This window comes from Ruditapes philippinarum, unplaced genomic scaffold, assembly GCF_026571515.1.
Source record: "Ruditapes philippinarum isolate M1 unplaced genomic scaffold, ASM2657151v2 ctg3730_1_1_1_1, whole genome shotgun sequence".
NCBI classification, from domain to species: domain Eukaryota; kingdom Metazoa; phylum Mollusca; class Bivalvia; order Venerida; family Veneridae; genus Ruditapes; species Ruditapes philippinarum.
The window spans coordinates 58,291-78,100 of record NW_026853746.1 but is presented as its reverse complement, the minus strand read 5'-3'; the positions used below and the strand labels follow the sequence as shown (position 1 = coordinate 78,100).

Genomic DNA, 19,810 nt, shown 5'->3' with positions numbered 1-19,810 from the left:
CGTTTTTAACAAGCTTGGCATACGTTGAATATATACAACGTTAATTTTCACCAAAAAAAAAAAAGAAAGAAATCAATACGGTTGCGAGTTATTGTACAAAGGACATGATGTTATTTAAACATAGATCTATAAATAATGACGTTGTATGAAATAGGAAGGGGTCGTAATGCAAACACTTTATTATTTGCTTTATTCTCTTACTGTTTTTAAATGAATTATTCATTTCTTATTAAAAAAGATAGATCTATTTATATGCATAATTTTTGTAACAAATCTAAAATAACTTTGAAAGAAAATGTCTTTAGCAACACACAAATCAGCTTATTAACATACTAATACGTTTAAAAGTTACAACGACAAAAGCTATGGAATATGTGCTACATTTCAACATTGCTGTCTGGTATCTATTCTAATTATTTAATAAAGTTATATGAACTTTGTAATGAAAGAATGTTTCCCTGAACATGTTTCTGGGGGAGTATATCATTCAAAACTTATCCCAATCAAAAGTTAAATACCATTTTCTTCTTTTTTATAAATATATTTCATTAGGTGAAATACTCGTCTTGTGAATTTTAGTTGAGCGTATTTTGATATTTTGTAATGGAAATCATCAACAATGTTTAACTAACAAAATATTTCTGTATGATTCTAGTCTTTATTTATCTGTAATATTTGTATTTTCTCTGTAATATAAATGAGAGCATATTAAGTAGTTTGTTTATTCTATAGTTAAAGTCTTTATCTTTTGTAGTATGAATATGTAAATGTTTATTGGTGTGTGTCATGGAAATATGTTACCTTTTGCGCAGCTGATTATCTTGCGGCAGTAAATTCCCATCATGATCAAGAAATCGTTCTGGCCGGAATGTCCAAGGATCGCCCCAGACTTTTGGATCATGATGGACATACCAAACATTGGCTATTACCTGCAATTATAACGATATATAATATAAATAATCACTTAATTATTCATTTTAAGGCGAATTGTTGTGCAGGGATTAGATTTAGAAATAAACATAAACATAAATATTTTAGGAAATTATTCAACTTTTAGTTATGTTTATGTAACTGACTGACTACGCTATTCATATTGTTGGTCACCTTTCTACTAAAATGGAAAAATCGACAACTCATTTCAACCAGTGAACATAAATTCAAAAATTCAAAACTCGTTTATGAAAAGTATAATATATACTATCAAATCGCATACTTAATACCATGAAAACAGTTTAACGAGCTATTTATTAACATGTTTAATGTTTTTGAAGTGGAACTAAAATGTAAATATTGTTCACTGTTCACATCTAGATGTACGTAAATGAATCAAAAGACAAAAATTTTGATTGAAGTAAAAAACAAGAAGAGAAAAATAATATGTTTTGTTTCAAATCTAATACTACATTAACAAATACTTTACAAAAGTACCTTTAAATTGTTATTAAGGTCCGCCTATTTTTTCACTAACCAATTCATTATATTGATAAGATCTGTCTACGAAATTAACATTTTGTTACACTGCACAAACCATAAGCAAATTATTATAAATATAATATACTGTCTTTGTTTCAAGACCGCTAACTAAAATATCAAGCACACGAAAGTATATCAATTTTGAAAAAAAGAGCCTTCAAAACAAAGACAACAACTATATTTTTAATCAAGTAAATTGGCATAGAAGTTTTGACTCGAAAAAGAGCCGCAAAACAAAAAATAAAGTACATGTACTTTCTTTGTTTCAAACAAAACGCTAGCTTTGATATCAAGTACGAGAAACTGACATAAATTTTGAAGACAAAAGCGCCACAGAACAAACACAACAAACACATTTAATAAAGTAAATTGGCAAATAAGTTTTGATTGAAATGGTGTATGAGCTTCAAATGCAATTGAACTAAATGTAAAATTAATAATTCATTTTTTATATACAGACCGTTGTATTCGCGGCAATGTCGTAGTCCTCAAGCTTGATCTGGTATCGACAGAAGTGAGGCAATAACAACGGAACAGCATTTATATAGCGCTCCATTTCAATCTCGAAAGCTTGGAGGAATGTACACTTTTTCAAGGCAGCAAGTTCAGGATATCTGTCGTTGCCAATGTGCAACTGAAGCTCAGTTTGGATTCTTGACTGATATTCTGGATGATTCAGTAGCACAAGAATGGAATTCGTTAACAAAGATCGTATTGTTAACATACCTGAAAATATGATAAAAGACTTTGTAAGAAAACTGGATACTAATCAATGAAATGTCAGTTTTAATTTTTAAATCATTACAATCATGATCATTATCGCATCTTTAAATAAAGTCACTTTCAAACAAAGTAACATTTTAAATCACACAAATATCATATTGAATTAAATCATACTTACACAGGTAATGCAGTTGGACATAAAATACCATGTGAAGATAAAAAACATACATGTATTTCAAAGTGGATAAACCTACCTCCAACTGCTACCTCGGCTAATTGTCCAACTATTTTGTCGTCTGTGAAAGAAATTTGTTCACCTGCAGTCTTTTCTTGTCTCTGATATTCAAGATAATTGTTTACTAGACCTCTTGTATCACCAGGTTTAAAATTAGCCTGAATTATTTGGAAAAATTGGTAAGCACTAAGCAGCAAATGATACTTTACTTTTGAAGTTATCTTGCTCCCATTCTCTTCCACGCAGACTTTAAAATGAAAAGTCACATCGTTACGTTAAACTTAAAAAACCCCAAAAAACAAACCTATCTTATATTATAATAACTCTTGAAACTTAATTTATTTGTTTCTTAAAAGTTTTTGTCATCCCCAAATTGACACTTCCTTTTAAAAACATGATACATGAACAACATATATAAACATCTTTAATCGTTGTTCTTACCTTAATATTTTGAAAATATTTCTCTAACTTTTCAAAAGCTTTCCTTGCACTACGATATTGGCGACTGTATTTTCCTGGGAGGAATCGGAGGATCGGAAGTGCCAACATTACCACGTTAACGTTAGCATTGAGGAAGAAGTCTGCACCGTCCGCATGGTCCCAAAACATATTCCTGTCAAAGTCTATCTTTGAATCCCCACTAAGCTTCGGTTAAACAAGATAGTTGTTTATAAAATAAAATCTGTAAAAACTGACATCTGGTTTAGTTATGAAAATAAATGATGAGATTTATACTACTTGTGTTAACAATTCGGCAATGTTTTTATTGTGTACTTGTTAGCAAATACTATATGTATGAAAAACTATATTTATTATATACAAAATGAGACATTAAAGAAGGGATACTTACTAAAATTGATATAGTATTTGAAAGCGTAGAATCGATGATTTCTTGACAATAGAATAAATTGCCATCTTTCTGTTGTATTTCCTTCATAAACTTATCAATTTCGGCCATGAATAATTCTTCAAATTCTGTGACACCAGGTCCATACACATGTAGTGCGTGTATAAATTGCTTTTTGGCATTTCTATGGAAGGCAGCGGAACCGTATTTCGTTGACCCAACAGTCTGACTCATTGTTAAGAAATATTGACCATAAAACGCATCTGGCCGGTCATTGAATTGTTGCTTATATGTTTTATCAGAAAAGGCCTTCTTTATCAACTGTGAGCTATTCAGAACAATAACATTTTCCCAAAGCATTTTTACAAGGAATATTTCTCCATATTTCTCTGCGTAGGTCCAAAATTTTGAATACATGTTTTCGTGTCCCAATTCTAATATACATCCGAAAACTGGTAATCCTTTTGGCCCATCAATAACTATAATATTTTGCTTAAATTTTGCGATAAAGAAGTATGACGCAAAAATACAAAAACAAACACAAATTATTTCAAGAAACATGATGTATTATCATTTAGAAACTGACACCCTATGCTTAAAACCAATAAATTAAAAGTCCCAATATATTTGGTTTATCCAATAATCAGTACAACTAAAGTGAATTGAACCGACAAGTTGAAATGCAGTAGTGCATTACGTTTACGTTAAACATTAATAAAAATGACTTTGGTGGCCGCTTTATGACTTTCTATTTCGTTTTATTGAACATTTCATTTTTTGCTATAAAATCAGTACTGATTTTTGTACATGAACGTGAATAAATAATTATGAGCTTCGCTATGGCGTTTGTGGACATGTTCCCAGAGCAGAAGAAACCGTATTTAAAAATCATCAGAATGCATGACCCTACACGTAAGTTTTTTTTTCTAGTTTATTCAAAAGAGAGCTCAGTACTATTTTTGAGGTCAAAAAGTTAATATGTCAGTGAATAAAGGGAAATACATTACAGTTTATTCGTAAACAAGTGCTATGTTACACAGCTTTAAACAATTAGTGTATGATTACTAGGGCACAAGGGACATATCCGAATGATGGCCCCGGTCAAATTTTTAATAACTCAGACATGGTGTTTTGAAGGTACTGGAAATTGGATATTTCTCTGTCATACTAATTCTTTCTTGTCTGTGTGTAGAAAATGAGAAGTATTTTTTTGAGTTTTCACCCGAAACTAATTATTTTGGTAGCTTTGTATGTATTTGTGACTCTCCGAATGGAGGTGAAAAAGTTAAAAATCAAGCTTTGACAGTTGGCGCCAAACAAGTAAGAAATTTCGGATAAATTTTGTGGAAAATCTAAACGTATGACAGATACTTTTTTGGTCATTTTTGAAAATGCCATTGTATGTTTGTGTTATTATTAAAAGAATTTGGCGGATTCTGGAGTATGCTGCACCTTCTTGAATATTTTAAGGAGCAATGCATGCAAACTATCATTTTCTTCAATGTATGTTATATATCATTGAATAATGCTGTGCAACTGGTTATCTGCCTGTGAAACAGATTTTGAAATATTTTGATCTGTGTTTCTTGCCACACTGAAATACAAAATTGTTCAATTTTAGGTCCCCTGCCCCCTTTTAGAATGACAAATTATTAGTTAATAAGACGATTATATTTTGTCATTCTAATTTTTGTGGTATAAAAATCATCATATTTCACTCGTGGCTACCTCCACTCATGAAATGTTTATTGTCATGAAAATAAATCATGTATTTATAGAAAAAAAACTTGAATCAAGCATTTAGTAATTTTCATACTTTGAAGCTTAAAATAACGAGGAGAGGACAAAGTTTACGTGTACTTAAACTTTATAAACTTATGGTTAATGATTTAGGTATTCGTGTAGCAAGGTCAAAAGGTGAAATGAAACGATCGTGTGATTTTGTTATTATAGACGACAAATCTATTCTACTTTTTATATAAAGTTTACTATCTGATTGATTTGCATAACATATTTTACAACATTTTAGTAACAATTGTAGTTATTTAATATATATCTTTTTGTATTTTTTTCAGTGAATGTGATGGTATTTTGGCCTACCGCCTGGTGTATAGAACTGTCCAATACAAGTGACTCGCCTAATGTTTATCTCCTTACGCTGTTCTTTCTTGAATCATTTATTCTACACGGTGCAGGACTTATTCTAAATGATATATTTGACAGATCGATTGACAGTCAGGTGATTATTTCAATAACATTTTTAATTGTTCCTTTTTTCCATAATACAAACAAAATAAGAAAACAGATACGTTTTAATCAACACATTTTAATTATATACATGTATGTTATAATTATGCGCTTTGACACAACTGGAAAAAGCTGTATGTATGTAACGTCTAATTTCATTGGATAATATTGTAACGCCGATTTACATTGGATAATGGTGTCATGACAACTAAACATGGAGCAAATGTGAGATGATATCAAGTATAGTCTATTCTAATATTAGAAAGCAATTGTGCACCGTTATGAATTCGTTACAGGCCATATACTGACAGAAGCTTTAAGAAACAAACAACAAAACGACAACAAAAAACACACGTTAAAATGCAATCGCAACAATATAGACCCTGAAACTATTAAATAACAAAACACTGTATTAGTTGAAGTAAGTATATCAAATAATTTATGCGTCTAGCTGAATCAAATGCTACGAGAACTTTTATTGTTTTTTACTACTTTATCATGTATACTCATATCTATTTAAGTGGGGCGGGAAATTGAGAAAATAGTGCAAATGGTGATACAAGCATGAAACTTTCAGGAAATCATCTTTAGACCACGTAGATTTCAAAAGTGAAGTGGGCCCAAAAATAGCTCTACTCATTCAAGATGGCCGCCATTTTCAAAATGGCCGCCATATAAATTTGACGTACATGAATAGCTCATTCGGTCAAAATTTTTGTAACGACCTGAAACTTACACCATAACATGTTTAAAGTGACTCCTTTACAAAAATTAAATCTTACAAAATTCCGCTTTCTTACCTCTTGTCAATCCAAGATGGCGTCCAATATGGCCGCCAATTTTATGCAAACTTGTTATATAATTTCTACAGTATAATTGACATTACGCCGCCTGTCAATCAAGCTGGCAGGGGTCTTACACATAAGCCAATCGGAGATCGTTATCAGTTTCATGCTAAGATGTCTGAGAAGTCCGCCATTTTCCTAAGACAAGCTATGTGTAAAAGACAATGGTGCAGCAGTATTTATATTGAAATTTTGATTTTTTTTGTCAATTTGAAGCTATTAAAATATCTAAGTTACAAAATATCCTGACATATTGACAGATGGAGTCAGTTAGTTCATTTTACAAAGAACAAAAATATCAGTAACTTTTTATATATGAAGATAATAAGTTATATAGCAGGTAGGAAAGTTTAAACTGGCTATACCACATTGCATTAAAGAAGAAAAAAGTTTTAACAAATACTCTATTCCTTCCTTCATTACAATTATGTCTTTTCATAATTACATAATATATTATAAGGTCTCGGAATATCCAGAAGATATGACATTTTTTGTTCGTTTATAACATATTGTCAATAAAATGCTGCAGTAGAAAAAAGTACCTGCAAATAAAATGAAAAAATATGCAATAAATATTTCAGGTGAAATTATCCTACCAAATTATTTCTATTAAAGCTCAATGAATTAAGATTAAATATTTTAATACATCTGCTTCAATAACATCATATCTGATCACGGTTTTAATTTAAAGTTGGTATGGTATGGTATGGTATATGTGAATTTTATTTTGAAGTGAATAATATTGCGTTTTATCACGAAAATATCTAATGTACAAATAAACATATAATCATATGTCATACAACAAAGTTACGCATGGGCAATTTTCTCATTTAATTTTGACAATTTATGCGCAAATGCATTATATATAAGTGATTTCGCACATAAAACCCCAAAAAACATTTGTAGATGTTACTGTTTCATTGATATAATTTACTATTATATGTACCCCTACATCAATTTTCACTATCTTTGAATTTGTAAACTAAAATGATATTTTGTCATTAACATCTTCCTTGATGTCAGCAAGAAATATAACAAGATCTTTGCCTAACGTTTTATTCACCATTAATGCGTGAATACTTTTTTAAATACCATAATAGATTGAACTATTCAATAAAAGCATTAAAATGTTATATATACCAAATGATATAAGGTAAATTCATTAGTCACTTAAGTCGCATGACAGTTTCGTGTAAACGTCGGTACCGTCTTTTGTCTAAGGTTCTGAATGACCGGGTCACGTGAATCAGTGGGCGTCTCTGGCGTAATGTCAATTAATAGCACAGATAATGTTTAAAAAAGTGTTTCAACATATCAGGAATTATAAAATCATATATAAAGATATATAAAAAGGCAATAAATCAACAAATATGCTTTAAATACCAAACATGCACATAAATAAGATTGCCCATTAACGCATATTTAACTCCTTCACAATTTCATATTGAAAATATTAAAATTGCTTTTAAGCTAACTCAGTGATTTTTTTGTTTATAGTAAATATAAGGCTACTGTCACATCATCTACAGATATCAATGATATCACCTGACCTACATACAGTTTTTGATGATTTAAAAAAAAAAATTGTTACTCATAAATTATTTTATATCTATTTTTTTTATTTCAATAATAGGGCAATGATGACCCTATATCACGAAAAGGTCATAATTCTTTATAAACGTAGGTAATTGGGTGTTTCAATTTTGTCATAACATATATGATTTGTGAAATATTTGTAACAGCCTAATATCAAGTTTCTCAGAGAGGACTTAAATAACTATATATATTCCTATATGAGTCCATATAAACTTAGTCACCCCTGGTGCATTATAAATTTTGACCATCTTGTCCATGATTTATCAAATATTTGTAGAGTATTACAAGATTATAATGAAACATAATTAATGTCTATAATCCGGGTACTGTAGATTCAGAGAATACATTTATTTCATATGTCTGTGTAAAATAAGTGATACCCATTTCGAACCCATTTTAACTGCAGAAGCATCATACAGTTTTATGCATTTAGTTTAACACTAGAAGTTTGTATTGTGTTTTCTTATACAAATCAGTCTATAAACCCGGATGGCTCTATGAGCAAGATTCATTTAATATATTAAAGACACAAGCTGATGGTACATGCTTAGTATCTATGTTCTATGCTCTGTGCATGTTGCTTTTTGAGAAGACTTTTTAAACATTTTTACTATGTACAATCTATGTACACAAAGTGACGCAAAGAGCGCTTTATGTAACTTTTAAAGAGGTCTTTTCTACTAGACAATGTAACATACCGGTATGTTGAATATCTAAGTTCTAGGCATTGTAGATCTGCAAAAGAGGACTTACATGTGATTTCCTATATAAGTATTTCAAAACTAAGTGCCCCTTCTGGCAGGCCTTTTAATCATGCTCCTGCAGTCCAAAGTGGCTTTCCCTGGTATGTTACTTATGTTTGCATAGATTTAAAACTGTCTTAAAAATCTTCTCTGTAACTTAAGTTTACAGAACAGAAAAATTATCATGAAACATTACTTTGTGATACCTCAATTATTGGCATAGGACCAAATCACTAAGTTTATATGGACTCATATAGGAATATAACTATATGAGTCTTTGTGTGAAACAGTTCTGAGTACCTAGATATTGGGCATGTTTCCTGTAAAGCAACTTTTACAAATAGTTCATAAATCATAAATGTATGTGTCGAAAAAAAAATATTAAAGAGTTATGGCAATTTCCCTGCAGTGGATTTTAGGTGAGTGGTCTAGGATTGTTTAATGGGAAACATTAAACTTGAATAATTTTTGACAGACAGTTAATTTATATTTAAAATCATCAGCAACTATATGTGGGTCAAACGATACTATTGATATACATATTACACTACACATAGATCATATGATGTATCAGTCGCCTTAATTTTACTTTGTATCTTTTGAAAATACCATGCCTAGATATGTTATTCTATAAACAGTGCTGATTCAATTATACTTATATACAATGACATGAAAGTAGATATTACTTTGAATCGTACTTTAACAAGCCTTTCAGTAAGACTATGATATATCATGCAAAATTCATTTTTTTTCATTTTGTTGGCTTTAAAGCGATTTTTATCTTTTTCGTAATATATGCTGTGAAGGAATTAATTTTATTCGCAAATAAGACAATATTTAACGCATGTTTTGTTGATGTATATTCAGTCTACTATCGTTACAATTAACTGATGATATTAAGAATATTGAAACAAGTTATATCTTGCATGTATACACATGAATGTATGTGAATTTACTGATATTTTAGCACACCCTCTAGGCCTGAATGAAGACAAACAATTCTTAAGAACCATTACTTTTTAACAGTGAATATTTTCCTAAAAATTCGTAGAAAGTTTAACAAAAATAAAAAAAATGAAATTAACTTTATTGTTTTTGTTTTTCAATTATCAAATAAATTTACCCAACACACTTTGACAAAATATATAAACTACAGATTTTATGCTTACAATAAACACATAATATTAATTAAATATCATATACACTAAAAGAAACTAAGTAACTTTTTGAGTTTTATACAATGACCTATTAGAAAACCATGTTAGAGAAATATGCAAATATTAGCACTTTTTCTTTAGTATTTTTAAATATATTTTTTGGATAAATAACTTAAAAAGTTTGACTTACATTCTGGTTTACATTACAATATGATTATTCTTGACATGTTTAAACACTTTTATCGAAATTTGTGTAATTTGTGATATAAATTATATGACAAAAGAGATATATTAATTTTTGCATAAAATCGGCGGCCATATTAGACCCAATCTTGAATTCTGAAGAAGTATGAACGCGGAATTTATTCAAAATTTGAATTTTTGTAAAGGAGAGCCTTTATACATGCTTAAGTGTAATTTTTAGGTCTGTACAAAAAAAATCACTGAATGCACTATTATGAACGTCAAATTTATAGGCGGCCATTTTGAAAATGGCGGCCATCTTGGATGAGCAGAGATATTTTTGGGCCCACTTCACTTTTGGAATGTCTATAGTCTAAAGATGATTTCCTGAAAGTTTCATGCTTGTATCACAATTTGCACTATTTTGACAGGAGTTACCTTATTTCCCGCTCCACTATTTTAAGGAAATAATTTAAGCTTTTTTTCAATATATCCGTTTGAAATCATTAATTTTATTAGTGATATGTCTATGATGTACTTAAAATGTTGAAACACCTAATTTTATTTTGAAACAGAATTTAAGAATTTGTCGATGTGACTAAGAAAGTATAACAATCAATTCAATTTTTCTTAATATTTTCTTTCTTTATTTTTTTAATAATTTCAACTATATACATGTTTTGTCTAATACAATAGGAAAAATGCAGTTAATAATATTTTCATTTGTATTATTTGTTTTTGTAAAAAAATTTAAAAGCGGATTTGTTTAAAACATTTGAGTAATTAATAAAATACAGAAGAATAAAAAAAGCTCTTGATTAATTAACGGAAATAATCTGTAAAAGAACTTATTTGTCAATGTATCACCGGGACACCACGCTAATTATGTCTCATCAACCATTGAATATATTGATTGAAAACTTCATACATTTCTTCAAGATTTTCAGTGTCCAACACCATTAATTCTAGTATGACTAATTTCTAATGACTTTTTGGTCTTAATTGCTCCTATAGTTTATAACACATGTACGATGTGCCCATTTTTTACATTTATGACTTGTTACTCTTGTTATTTCATGCTTAACTGTCGGAACAAGTCATAATATCATGAAGTTGTATTTTATTCAATCAAATTCATGGCAAAAGACAATACCTCCATCGACATAATTATTTGATTTACCAACAGGTGAAGCGTACTCAAGGGCGACCATTGCTAACTGGAGAGCTATCATTGACAAAAGCAAAATGTTATCTCGCCGTTCTTTTGTCAATAGGAATATTATTACTTTTGCAGTTTAATTACATATGGTAAATTATTAGCATTTATCTTGCAAATTCTGCTTAAAAAAGATACAAGTTTACTTTAAGTGTTCTGCAATACTAGTCATAAATCATCTTACTGTAACAAAGTAGAAATGATGAAAAAGAGATATCTTTAGACAGCAATGAAAAACATAAACTATGCAAAATACTTGCTGAATTATAAAATGATAAAAAAGTGCTACATCTCAATACCTTCCCAGCACCGGTGTGGGGAATAATCAATTCGTAAAGCGACATAAAACATATACAATGCTGAATTATTTTGTCGTCTTTTGGTTAAAGTTAAAGTTAATGCCCACTTTGACATCGTATTTAATTTTGTTTTGTTACATTTCAGCCTCTGGCTTTTGGCAATGTGTGCAATTTCTTCTACCATTTATCCGGTATCAAAAAGATTCATGCATTTCCCGGAGATAGTATTAGGCAGGTGTCAAGTTTTGGTTTGAATTATGAGATTTTTATCGATATTCTGAGCGGTATTTGTGATTATAGTTAAGAATCGCTGTACTCCTGGACTTGCTGCACTGCTAAGACTTCTGCAGTATTGGACTTGCTGCACTATTTGACTTGCTGCACTATTGGACCTGCTGCACTATTTGACTTGCTGCACTATTTGGACTTGCTGCGCTTTTTGGACTTGCTGCACTGTAAGACTTGCTGCACTATTTTAGTTGCTGTGCTTCTTGGAATTGCTGCACTTCTTGGACTTGCTGCGCTTCTTGGACATGCTGCACTCTATAAGACTTGCTGCGCTTCTTGGACTTGCTGCACTATTAGACTTGCTGCACTATTGGAGTTGCTGCGCTTCTTGGACTTGCTGCATTATTAGACTTGCTGCACTATTGGAGTTGCTGTGCTTCTTTGACTTGCTGCGCTCCTAATACTTGCTGCGCTCCTTAGACTTGCTGCGCTTATTGGATTTTCTGCGTTCCTTAGACTTGCTGCGCTTCTTTGACTTGCTGCGCTCCTTAGACTTGCTGCGGTCCTTAGACTTGCTTCTTTTCTTGGAAGCGGACCGTTGTTAGACTTGCATCTTTACTTGGAAGCGGACCGTTGCTAAGGCTCAACTCTTCACTAGAAACCAGACCGTTTTCTTGACTTGTTGCTTTATTCGGTTCCTTCACTGGACCTGCTCACCAACAAGGAAACATGCTGAAAATAAGCTTTCTGACAATATATGAAGTTTTTTTCGGAATCAAATTTTTTTTTCTTCTTTTTTTTTATTTCCTTTTCATTTCATATAAATACACAACGCGCAAACCGGATAGAACGCCACATTTGTGACGTCACGTCAAAACAATAAATAAAACAAAATGGCGGACATTTGGGTTTCTTTTCAAAAATAAAACAGGTATACATGTGTGATATGTCGCACTTTTCGCGGTATACATATTCCCGCGAATTTTTATATCCGTGAAAAAAGTTACGTGTAACAAAGCCTTGAACATCTGTAGTTTCAACCAATTAGATTATCAGAATGTCGCAATACACGTTGCTTATACCTGCACTAATCAATTGTTTAAATTGCAATGTAAAATGCTAATTGCCTTACTCTAAACATTAGCAGGGAAATATACCACCTATGCTCCGGTCTAGTAATAGATACCTGTTTGGACCCCGAAAGGAATGAGGAAAAAAATTGCTTTTTGAAAGTAACCATTTTTTACAGTATAAACAAGAAAAAATAAAATGCAATTCATTGAATAAATGATATGTTATAAGTCTCGCCTTTCCCAGAGATTGCATCATTTAGAACATTTAGACTGTTTAATGGAAAATATTTAGGAAACAGTTTAATAATAATTATACATGTAGTGTACAAATGACTTTATTTTAGTTCTCCGAGTGCCCTGCTGGGTTCCTTGTCGTAAGTTCTGTGTTTCTGTATTTTGGGACTGCGTTCAGTGAATGCCGCCATTTGATTTGTGCTCTCATATTTTAATAATTTCAGCAAAGTAGCCTTACTAATACTACAATGTTAACTGCATATGTATACGCATAATAATGTTAACAAAGATTGTTATTTATTCATAAATGTTGAACAATTCCCAATATACATTTTGTAACATAATCTCACTTTTTGCTTATATTTGAAGAAAATTTCTTTTCGTTTAAGTTAAATCAGTCCATATTTTCTCCAATTTCGATTTCCTTGTAATTTAAATTGATAAAGAATAAAACTATGCATTTACTTCCCATAAAATGCGTTTTTTCCACATTTAAAACTATAACACGTGTTTTGTTTCAATATAATAGACATTTCAAATTTTATTGAATTTCCGGACAATTAACATTATCAATGGTACCTCGCGGCCTCATTTATCCAGGATTTACTTAAGAAATACATGCTTTATTCGAATCAATGTATTTCGTTATAATATAACAAAAATAGCTGTGATTCTTATATTTTTGAGTAATATCATAAAATTATGTAAATCTACAATTCATGGTTATCGATTTGTGCTTAAACATTAAACTGTACGTATATCTTTAGAAATAAAATACATTTCAGTTTTTTTATATGCACCGAGAAAACGCTTTGATGAACTATGAACTATGCATTTCAAAAAGATTAAACCACTTGAGTTCATATCTAAATATCATATCATTATCATATCTGATAATTATGTTGAAAAAAAAAATGTACAGACTACTTCATGTGCTGCCTAATATACGTAATTTATATATGATTCTCATTTACGTGTTTTTTCTGGCATTAAGCATTTAATGTTCTTTGACGTATATTTGTACGTCTGTGTTTGTCTGCAATTTAATAAACGTGCACGTCATTGTATTTATCCTGCCAAAATTAGTTCCTTTGAAAGCAGAAATAAAATGGTAAATATCGCTCATTTGCTTTTATCATGTTTATTGAATTTGGTCTGTAGATAAAAAGTGCAGCATCATCTATGACCCCCACCCCTTTAGCCCTCAACACTAAAGTAAAATAATGATCCTGATTTAAACAATTAACAGTATTAAAATAAGAACGTTATTGACGCATGTTCTTAACTACAGTGCTATAATAATATTTCACTGCTTATTATATTTAATCAATGAATAATTGTAAGTTTGCTTTCCCTGCATAAAATATGTGTCAATTTATGATATATATTCTATGTTTTCAGGTATAAGTTGTAGTTTTTCTGTGTTGATATCTCGGGTTGCTGTGACGGGAGGACTTGATTGGTCGATATCAGTCTTGTTTCTAGCTGGTGTGTTATATTGGACTGTTTCATATACAATCTATAATAGCCAGGTAAGTGTTTTGTCTTTCCATTTGTGTCTTCACAAGCTGTTTCAGATATTTATAAATGGCAATATTGTGTGTGTTTTTAGGTTTATTTTAGCTCGGCGCCGGAAATTCCATATGTCCGAGATCTCAGCGTCCATGCCGGTCCACTCTAGTAGTCTCATCGGGGACGTCTTTTTCATGCCGATCTTCCTAAGTCCTGTTCTTCGTTCGGTGGAGGAAAGACAATACCGGAAAAGCATCAAGTTCCGTGACGGCTGCAAACAGGCGGTTGACATAAAACGGCTCTTGTTAGCGCCACCCTCCAGAGTTAGTCACGACAGGTCAACCAATCACCTCTGGTACTTAAGATGATTTGACCTTGACCTGCCGTGTGCCTTCTCCGCGACGTGCACGCCTCTGGAGGGATTTGGAGAAGAAATGGCAATACCAATACTATTATACTTTTATAGCATAATCTTTACCATTAACTTTCATGTATCAAAATGTAGTTGAAAATTAAAATCTTCTCTTCTCCAATAATGAAAAAAATTATCTGGTAATGGTATACAGTCAGTTCTAACGTTTTTAGAAAAAAAATTGTGAACAGTAATTCTGACTGAAATCCGTATTTCAAAAAAAAAGCAATTTGATTGAAGAAAAAGTATCTGGTAAAAAGTGATCTCTCGGAAGCATTAAAAACAGATTTATTACATGAAAATTGCAGGCTCGATTTTATTGAATCTGTACATGGGCGATAAGGAAAAAGAGCAACATCCCTCAGCCCCCTAGCACCAGTTTGAGCGGTACTCAATTCACAACATTTGAACGTGCTGGACTCAATGATCTCAAGTCTCAAAATGAATTTTATATGAATATTTCAGGATAAACATATTGATAAAAGAATTGGTGTCAAATCAGCGGCTTTGAAGTTTGGAAATCTAACAAAAATATTGCTGTGGTCGACGAGCTTGGTGTTCGTAATCTCTCTTGTTATAACTGGATACATATTTCAACAAACGTTGCCATATTTTGTGTCCCTACTTGTGTCATATGCAATGATATCACATAAGGTAAAGATTATATATTTCTGTCAGCTCGTTTGCGTAAAAACTGTTTATTTAGATAAATAAAATGCATGCAGTGTATATTAGATTATATAAGGTGATATTTATTAATAATGCGGTAATGTTTGTGGTGATGGTGGTGGTGGTAGTTTTCATTCCGGATCACGTCAGTAAGCCACATTGAATTTACCGCAGCAAAGTTCAACCATCGCATGCGAATGACTGTAGGAAGGTTTCATGATCAACCATAACGAAAGTGATCTGCACCGTCCGGGAATCGGACCCAAGTTTCCCAATTCATAGTCAAACGCTCTACCCATTGAGCTAACCAAACGTCTGTATCAATAATTGATGTACATTTTCAACGGTTAATACAGAATCTCTATGCACTATTTGGTCAGACGTTTTAACATTTTAAAATTTTAAATCATAATTATTTATAAAAATAATTCAAGTTGTTAGATACTTATTTATGATACAGTTATAATACTACTGGTGTTCAAACATTTGTTTTGTTTTATATTAACTGTGTAACTGTTAGCAAGCATGCATGTTTTAATATGAAAATTTGAATCCCTTATTGATTTTTGTACTTCTTAAGAGCATACCATGTCCAAAAATATATAATAAATAATTTCAGTTTCGATATCAATAAAATAATTGTTCAAGATTGTAAGAAATCTTTGACTTACTTACTTTTCACATTTCTCCTTATTTTCTGAATGTTGACCCATATTTCTAACTTTCTTAATGTTCACATCTTTTTTTCATATTTTTAAGAATAATTAACCACAATTATGTTTTAAATTTCAGCATAAACTCAACGTAAAAATATTTCTTTGCGACTAACATTTTAATTTTTTATTGTTTTCTTATTTTTTCAGATAGCCTGTGTAGATCTTAATGACCCTGAGTCTTGCTTTAAATATTACTCTTTCTCATCAGTCGGACTGGTTATATTACTTGGAATATTAGCAGGAAATATATTTAAACAGCAACAAGTGTTATCAGAGTCTGTTTGAATGATGTTAATTTTCTGAAACATAAAAACACACGAAATGAATAAATAAATATTATTTATGAGTCGTCATGAACTTTAATTTAACCCACTTTAATTTTCACAGCTTCATTTACTATCTAGTATGTATTATTTGATGTGAATTTAATGGTCTTTTTTAGATTAATTCACATTTGTAAAAGATACAATCATGTCATTTATTTTTGCAACTACACGAAATATTATTACACTTGTTTATATTTTATAAAACATGTATGGTGTTTTGCGTTTATAAACATCTTAAATATTCAGTTCATTTATTAGCAATTCAAATGTCTTTGGCAGCTTACAATATGAGCAGTCAAAATATCTCCTTTGTCTCCAGACAAACATTCAGATTTAAATTGCTTATTATATATCAGCTTTGAGATACATTCTGAACCAACGATATCTAGTTTTGTATATACTGGTCACATATTTCTTGTTTAAGGTGCACTACTATTGTTATCACAATAAGAGAGTATAGGTTCACACATTCGTGTCCGGACTAATAACTTGGCATACATGTCTTCTTCATCAAGACGACTTGTTGGATCAAAAACCCATGTCTCTGCCTCCAAGGTCAAGGTCACACTTATAATATGAAAGATGTACACATTCCTGTTCGGACTGTAACTTTGTTGTTCATTGAAGGATTTTTAAATAATTTGGCAAAAGTGACTACAACACCCAGACAATGTGTCGCAGCTAAGGCCCATATCACAAAATGATTTTATGTATGTTTAGATATGTGTAGACATGTGTTATAGATGTATGTTTGCTGACAATTTGCTTAAACCTAATGTGTGTATGTTAACTTAATCGTATCTCATTGATTAATACATCTTTAATGTAATTTTGAAATGCCAATTTTCATTCCTTTTTTATACAAGTAAATAAATTATATGAAAATATATTTCAGATGATACAATATCTTTTTTTAAATGTTTAGGTAAGACAAATTACAAGAATTTGTTAAATTTAATTTAAAGTAAAATTTGTATAAATTCAATAAGATAACAAAGTAAACAAGCAACTTATGCATTAGGATTTCCGAAATAGCATGTTTATCTTACTAAAATTGGGTGAATATAAATCACAATGTCTTATTAACTTTATAAAAGAGGATAATTGATTGATTTTTTGTGGAAATGCAAAATTATTAGCATATAATTGCACGTCGTTCTTTAATTGTGATGTTTTGTTTCATATCGCGTTATCTTTTATTGCTTCTACTTTTGAATGAAATTGCTATTTTAATATCATATTTTAAGGTTAAAAAATAGATAATATACATGTATTTAAAAAGAAATATCTCAGCAAAATCATTTAAAAAAAACAACAACAAAAAACAACAACAAAATCAATTTCTTTGTTAAGAGGAAAAGATCTAATTTTCTTTAAGATTATCTGTATGTTTAAATAAAATTCAAGGAAGGTAACCCAAAAACTAGATCGGCGAATTCCCTTATAATGTTTCCTTTGTAGCAAATTTTAAATAAAAGCTATGTAGACTCTTTTTGATGTCTGAAATCGCCCAGACCATTGTTTATCTGAACTGGTACCATGTAAATTTTGGCAATGCATTTAAATTTAATAAATATGTTCTTACAATAGTTCTATAGCTGCGTGCAGTATTTAATATGTCTGAAATGTAACTTCGATATCAATCATTTTTGTCTTTGGTGTATTCTTTTAATGTTTGAAAACAATTGAGATATATTATTTGTAGTTTCCAGACATTTATGCCTAATGGAATTTTGATGGTTCATTTTAATTTCGGCTTTGTTTACTGAATAGAACATAGCTTTTGTGAGCCAATCTGACTAAGATCTATTTGAGTTATTTGTTGCTTAATGCATAGCGTTATTTAGAAGCTGATTTTATTCAGATTTACATGTGTACTAAATCGTTTATAAAATAACACATTTGAATATATGCATGGTTCTTTTACGACCCGCATTAGGAACGAGCAATCAGTTTTTCAATGTCGGTATCAGAGTGTGACATGTATTTAGTTATATGTTTTATTTCTTAAATTACAACAGAATCCATATATTTTTATAATTATATTCATATCGTATGGATATTTAAACGTTCTATATGAAATCGTACACGTGATATAAAAAGTATCACTTAACAATGGAAATTCACCATCCATAGCAATATAATCAGGGTTTGTGGACGTATATGCATTAAAGTAACCTAAAACAAAAATAGAATGACCCGGATAGTCACTTTTGAAAATAGCAAGCTCGTTTTCGATGATATCAAACAATGCCTCATTCGAATGTATGGACGAATTTTCTGGAGAAATATAATAATATTTGAGTATCCAAATACGTTTAACTGTAACTTCTATTTCATTTTATCAAGTATTTTTACCGTTAAATGACATGACTCCAAAGACCTTGTATTCATGTTTTATCAATGTTTGTTTATCACTCTAGTAATAAAATTTCCGCCATCTTGTATGTTAGCTTTCGTGACGTCATCACTGTATTTGATTTATGTCGTCATCATTTTTTGTTGTTTTACAATCTGATGTCCGTAAGGATTTGTAGGATTTTATAATTTTATTCACCAATAAGTTTTCCGCACCACACGTACCCCGCTACCTTATTATGTTACCTGAACAAAGTTTGCATTATTATAAATGTTCTACGATTATTTATTACGCATGTTTAATATTATTTTTATGTTGTTTATTGTAATTACATTTAGTGTGGGATGTGTGGGATCCGATAAAACTCCTTTCGAGTATTTTTCCCACAAGTTCCTACAAAGTTGGTACTGTGGGAAATTCTTGGTATTTAAGCGTTGTTTTACTGTGGGATCTTCACTCCGCAACTACCAAACAAGAAATCTATTAGTTTCCGTACATTCTATCGTTCAAGTAATACTAAATTCAGAACTACATACTTTGGTAAATTTGTTTTAAATTTATATCTTAAAAAAGGTTTATTAAATTTCTTAAATAATAAAAGTAAATGTTTCGCATTTAAAACTTAGCATTTGTATTTTGATTGTTCGAGAATCAGCGGTAATTCTTAATTAAGTTTATATAAAATGCTGATTAATTTTTATCCTTAATAAAGATTTA

The 19,810-nt window shown here is 30.6% G+C and overlaps 2 protein-coding genes across 2 annotated transcripts; one reads left to right on the top strand and one right to left on the bottom strand.

Moving 5' to 3' along the window:
* Window positions 1–801: 801 nt before the first annotated feature.
* Window positions 802–3,935, bottom strand: LOC132737697 (cytochrome P450 1A1-like; the record flags this gene model as incomplete). Its single annotated transcript, XM_060725031.1, is given in 5 exon segments — window positions 802–929; window positions 1,934–2,199; window positions 2,451–2,589; window positions 2,873–3,076; window positions 3,282–3,935. Coding segments are annotated over 5 exon segments (1,295 nt in total), but the record flags the coding sequence as incomplete, so codon positions are not given.
* Window positions 3,936–3,972: 37 nt separating this feature from the next.
* Window positions 3,973–18,937, top strand: LOC132737698 (4-hydroxybenzoate polyprenyltransferase, mitochondrial-like). Its single transcript, XM_060725032.1, has 7 exons — window positions 3,973–4,190; window positions 5,354–5,517; window positions 11,236–11,357; window positions 11,710–11,795; window positions 14,501–14,631; window positions 15,489–15,677; window positions 16,556–18,937. The coding sequence occupies exons 1-7, from the start codon at window positions 4,106–4,108 to the stop codon at window positions 16,691–16,693; spliced, it is 915 nt and encodes a 304-aa protein (XP_060581015.1). The 5' UTR covers window positions 3,973–4,105; the 3' UTR covers window positions 16,694–18,937.
* The last annotated feature ends 873 nt before the right edge of the window (window positions 18,938–19,810 follow it).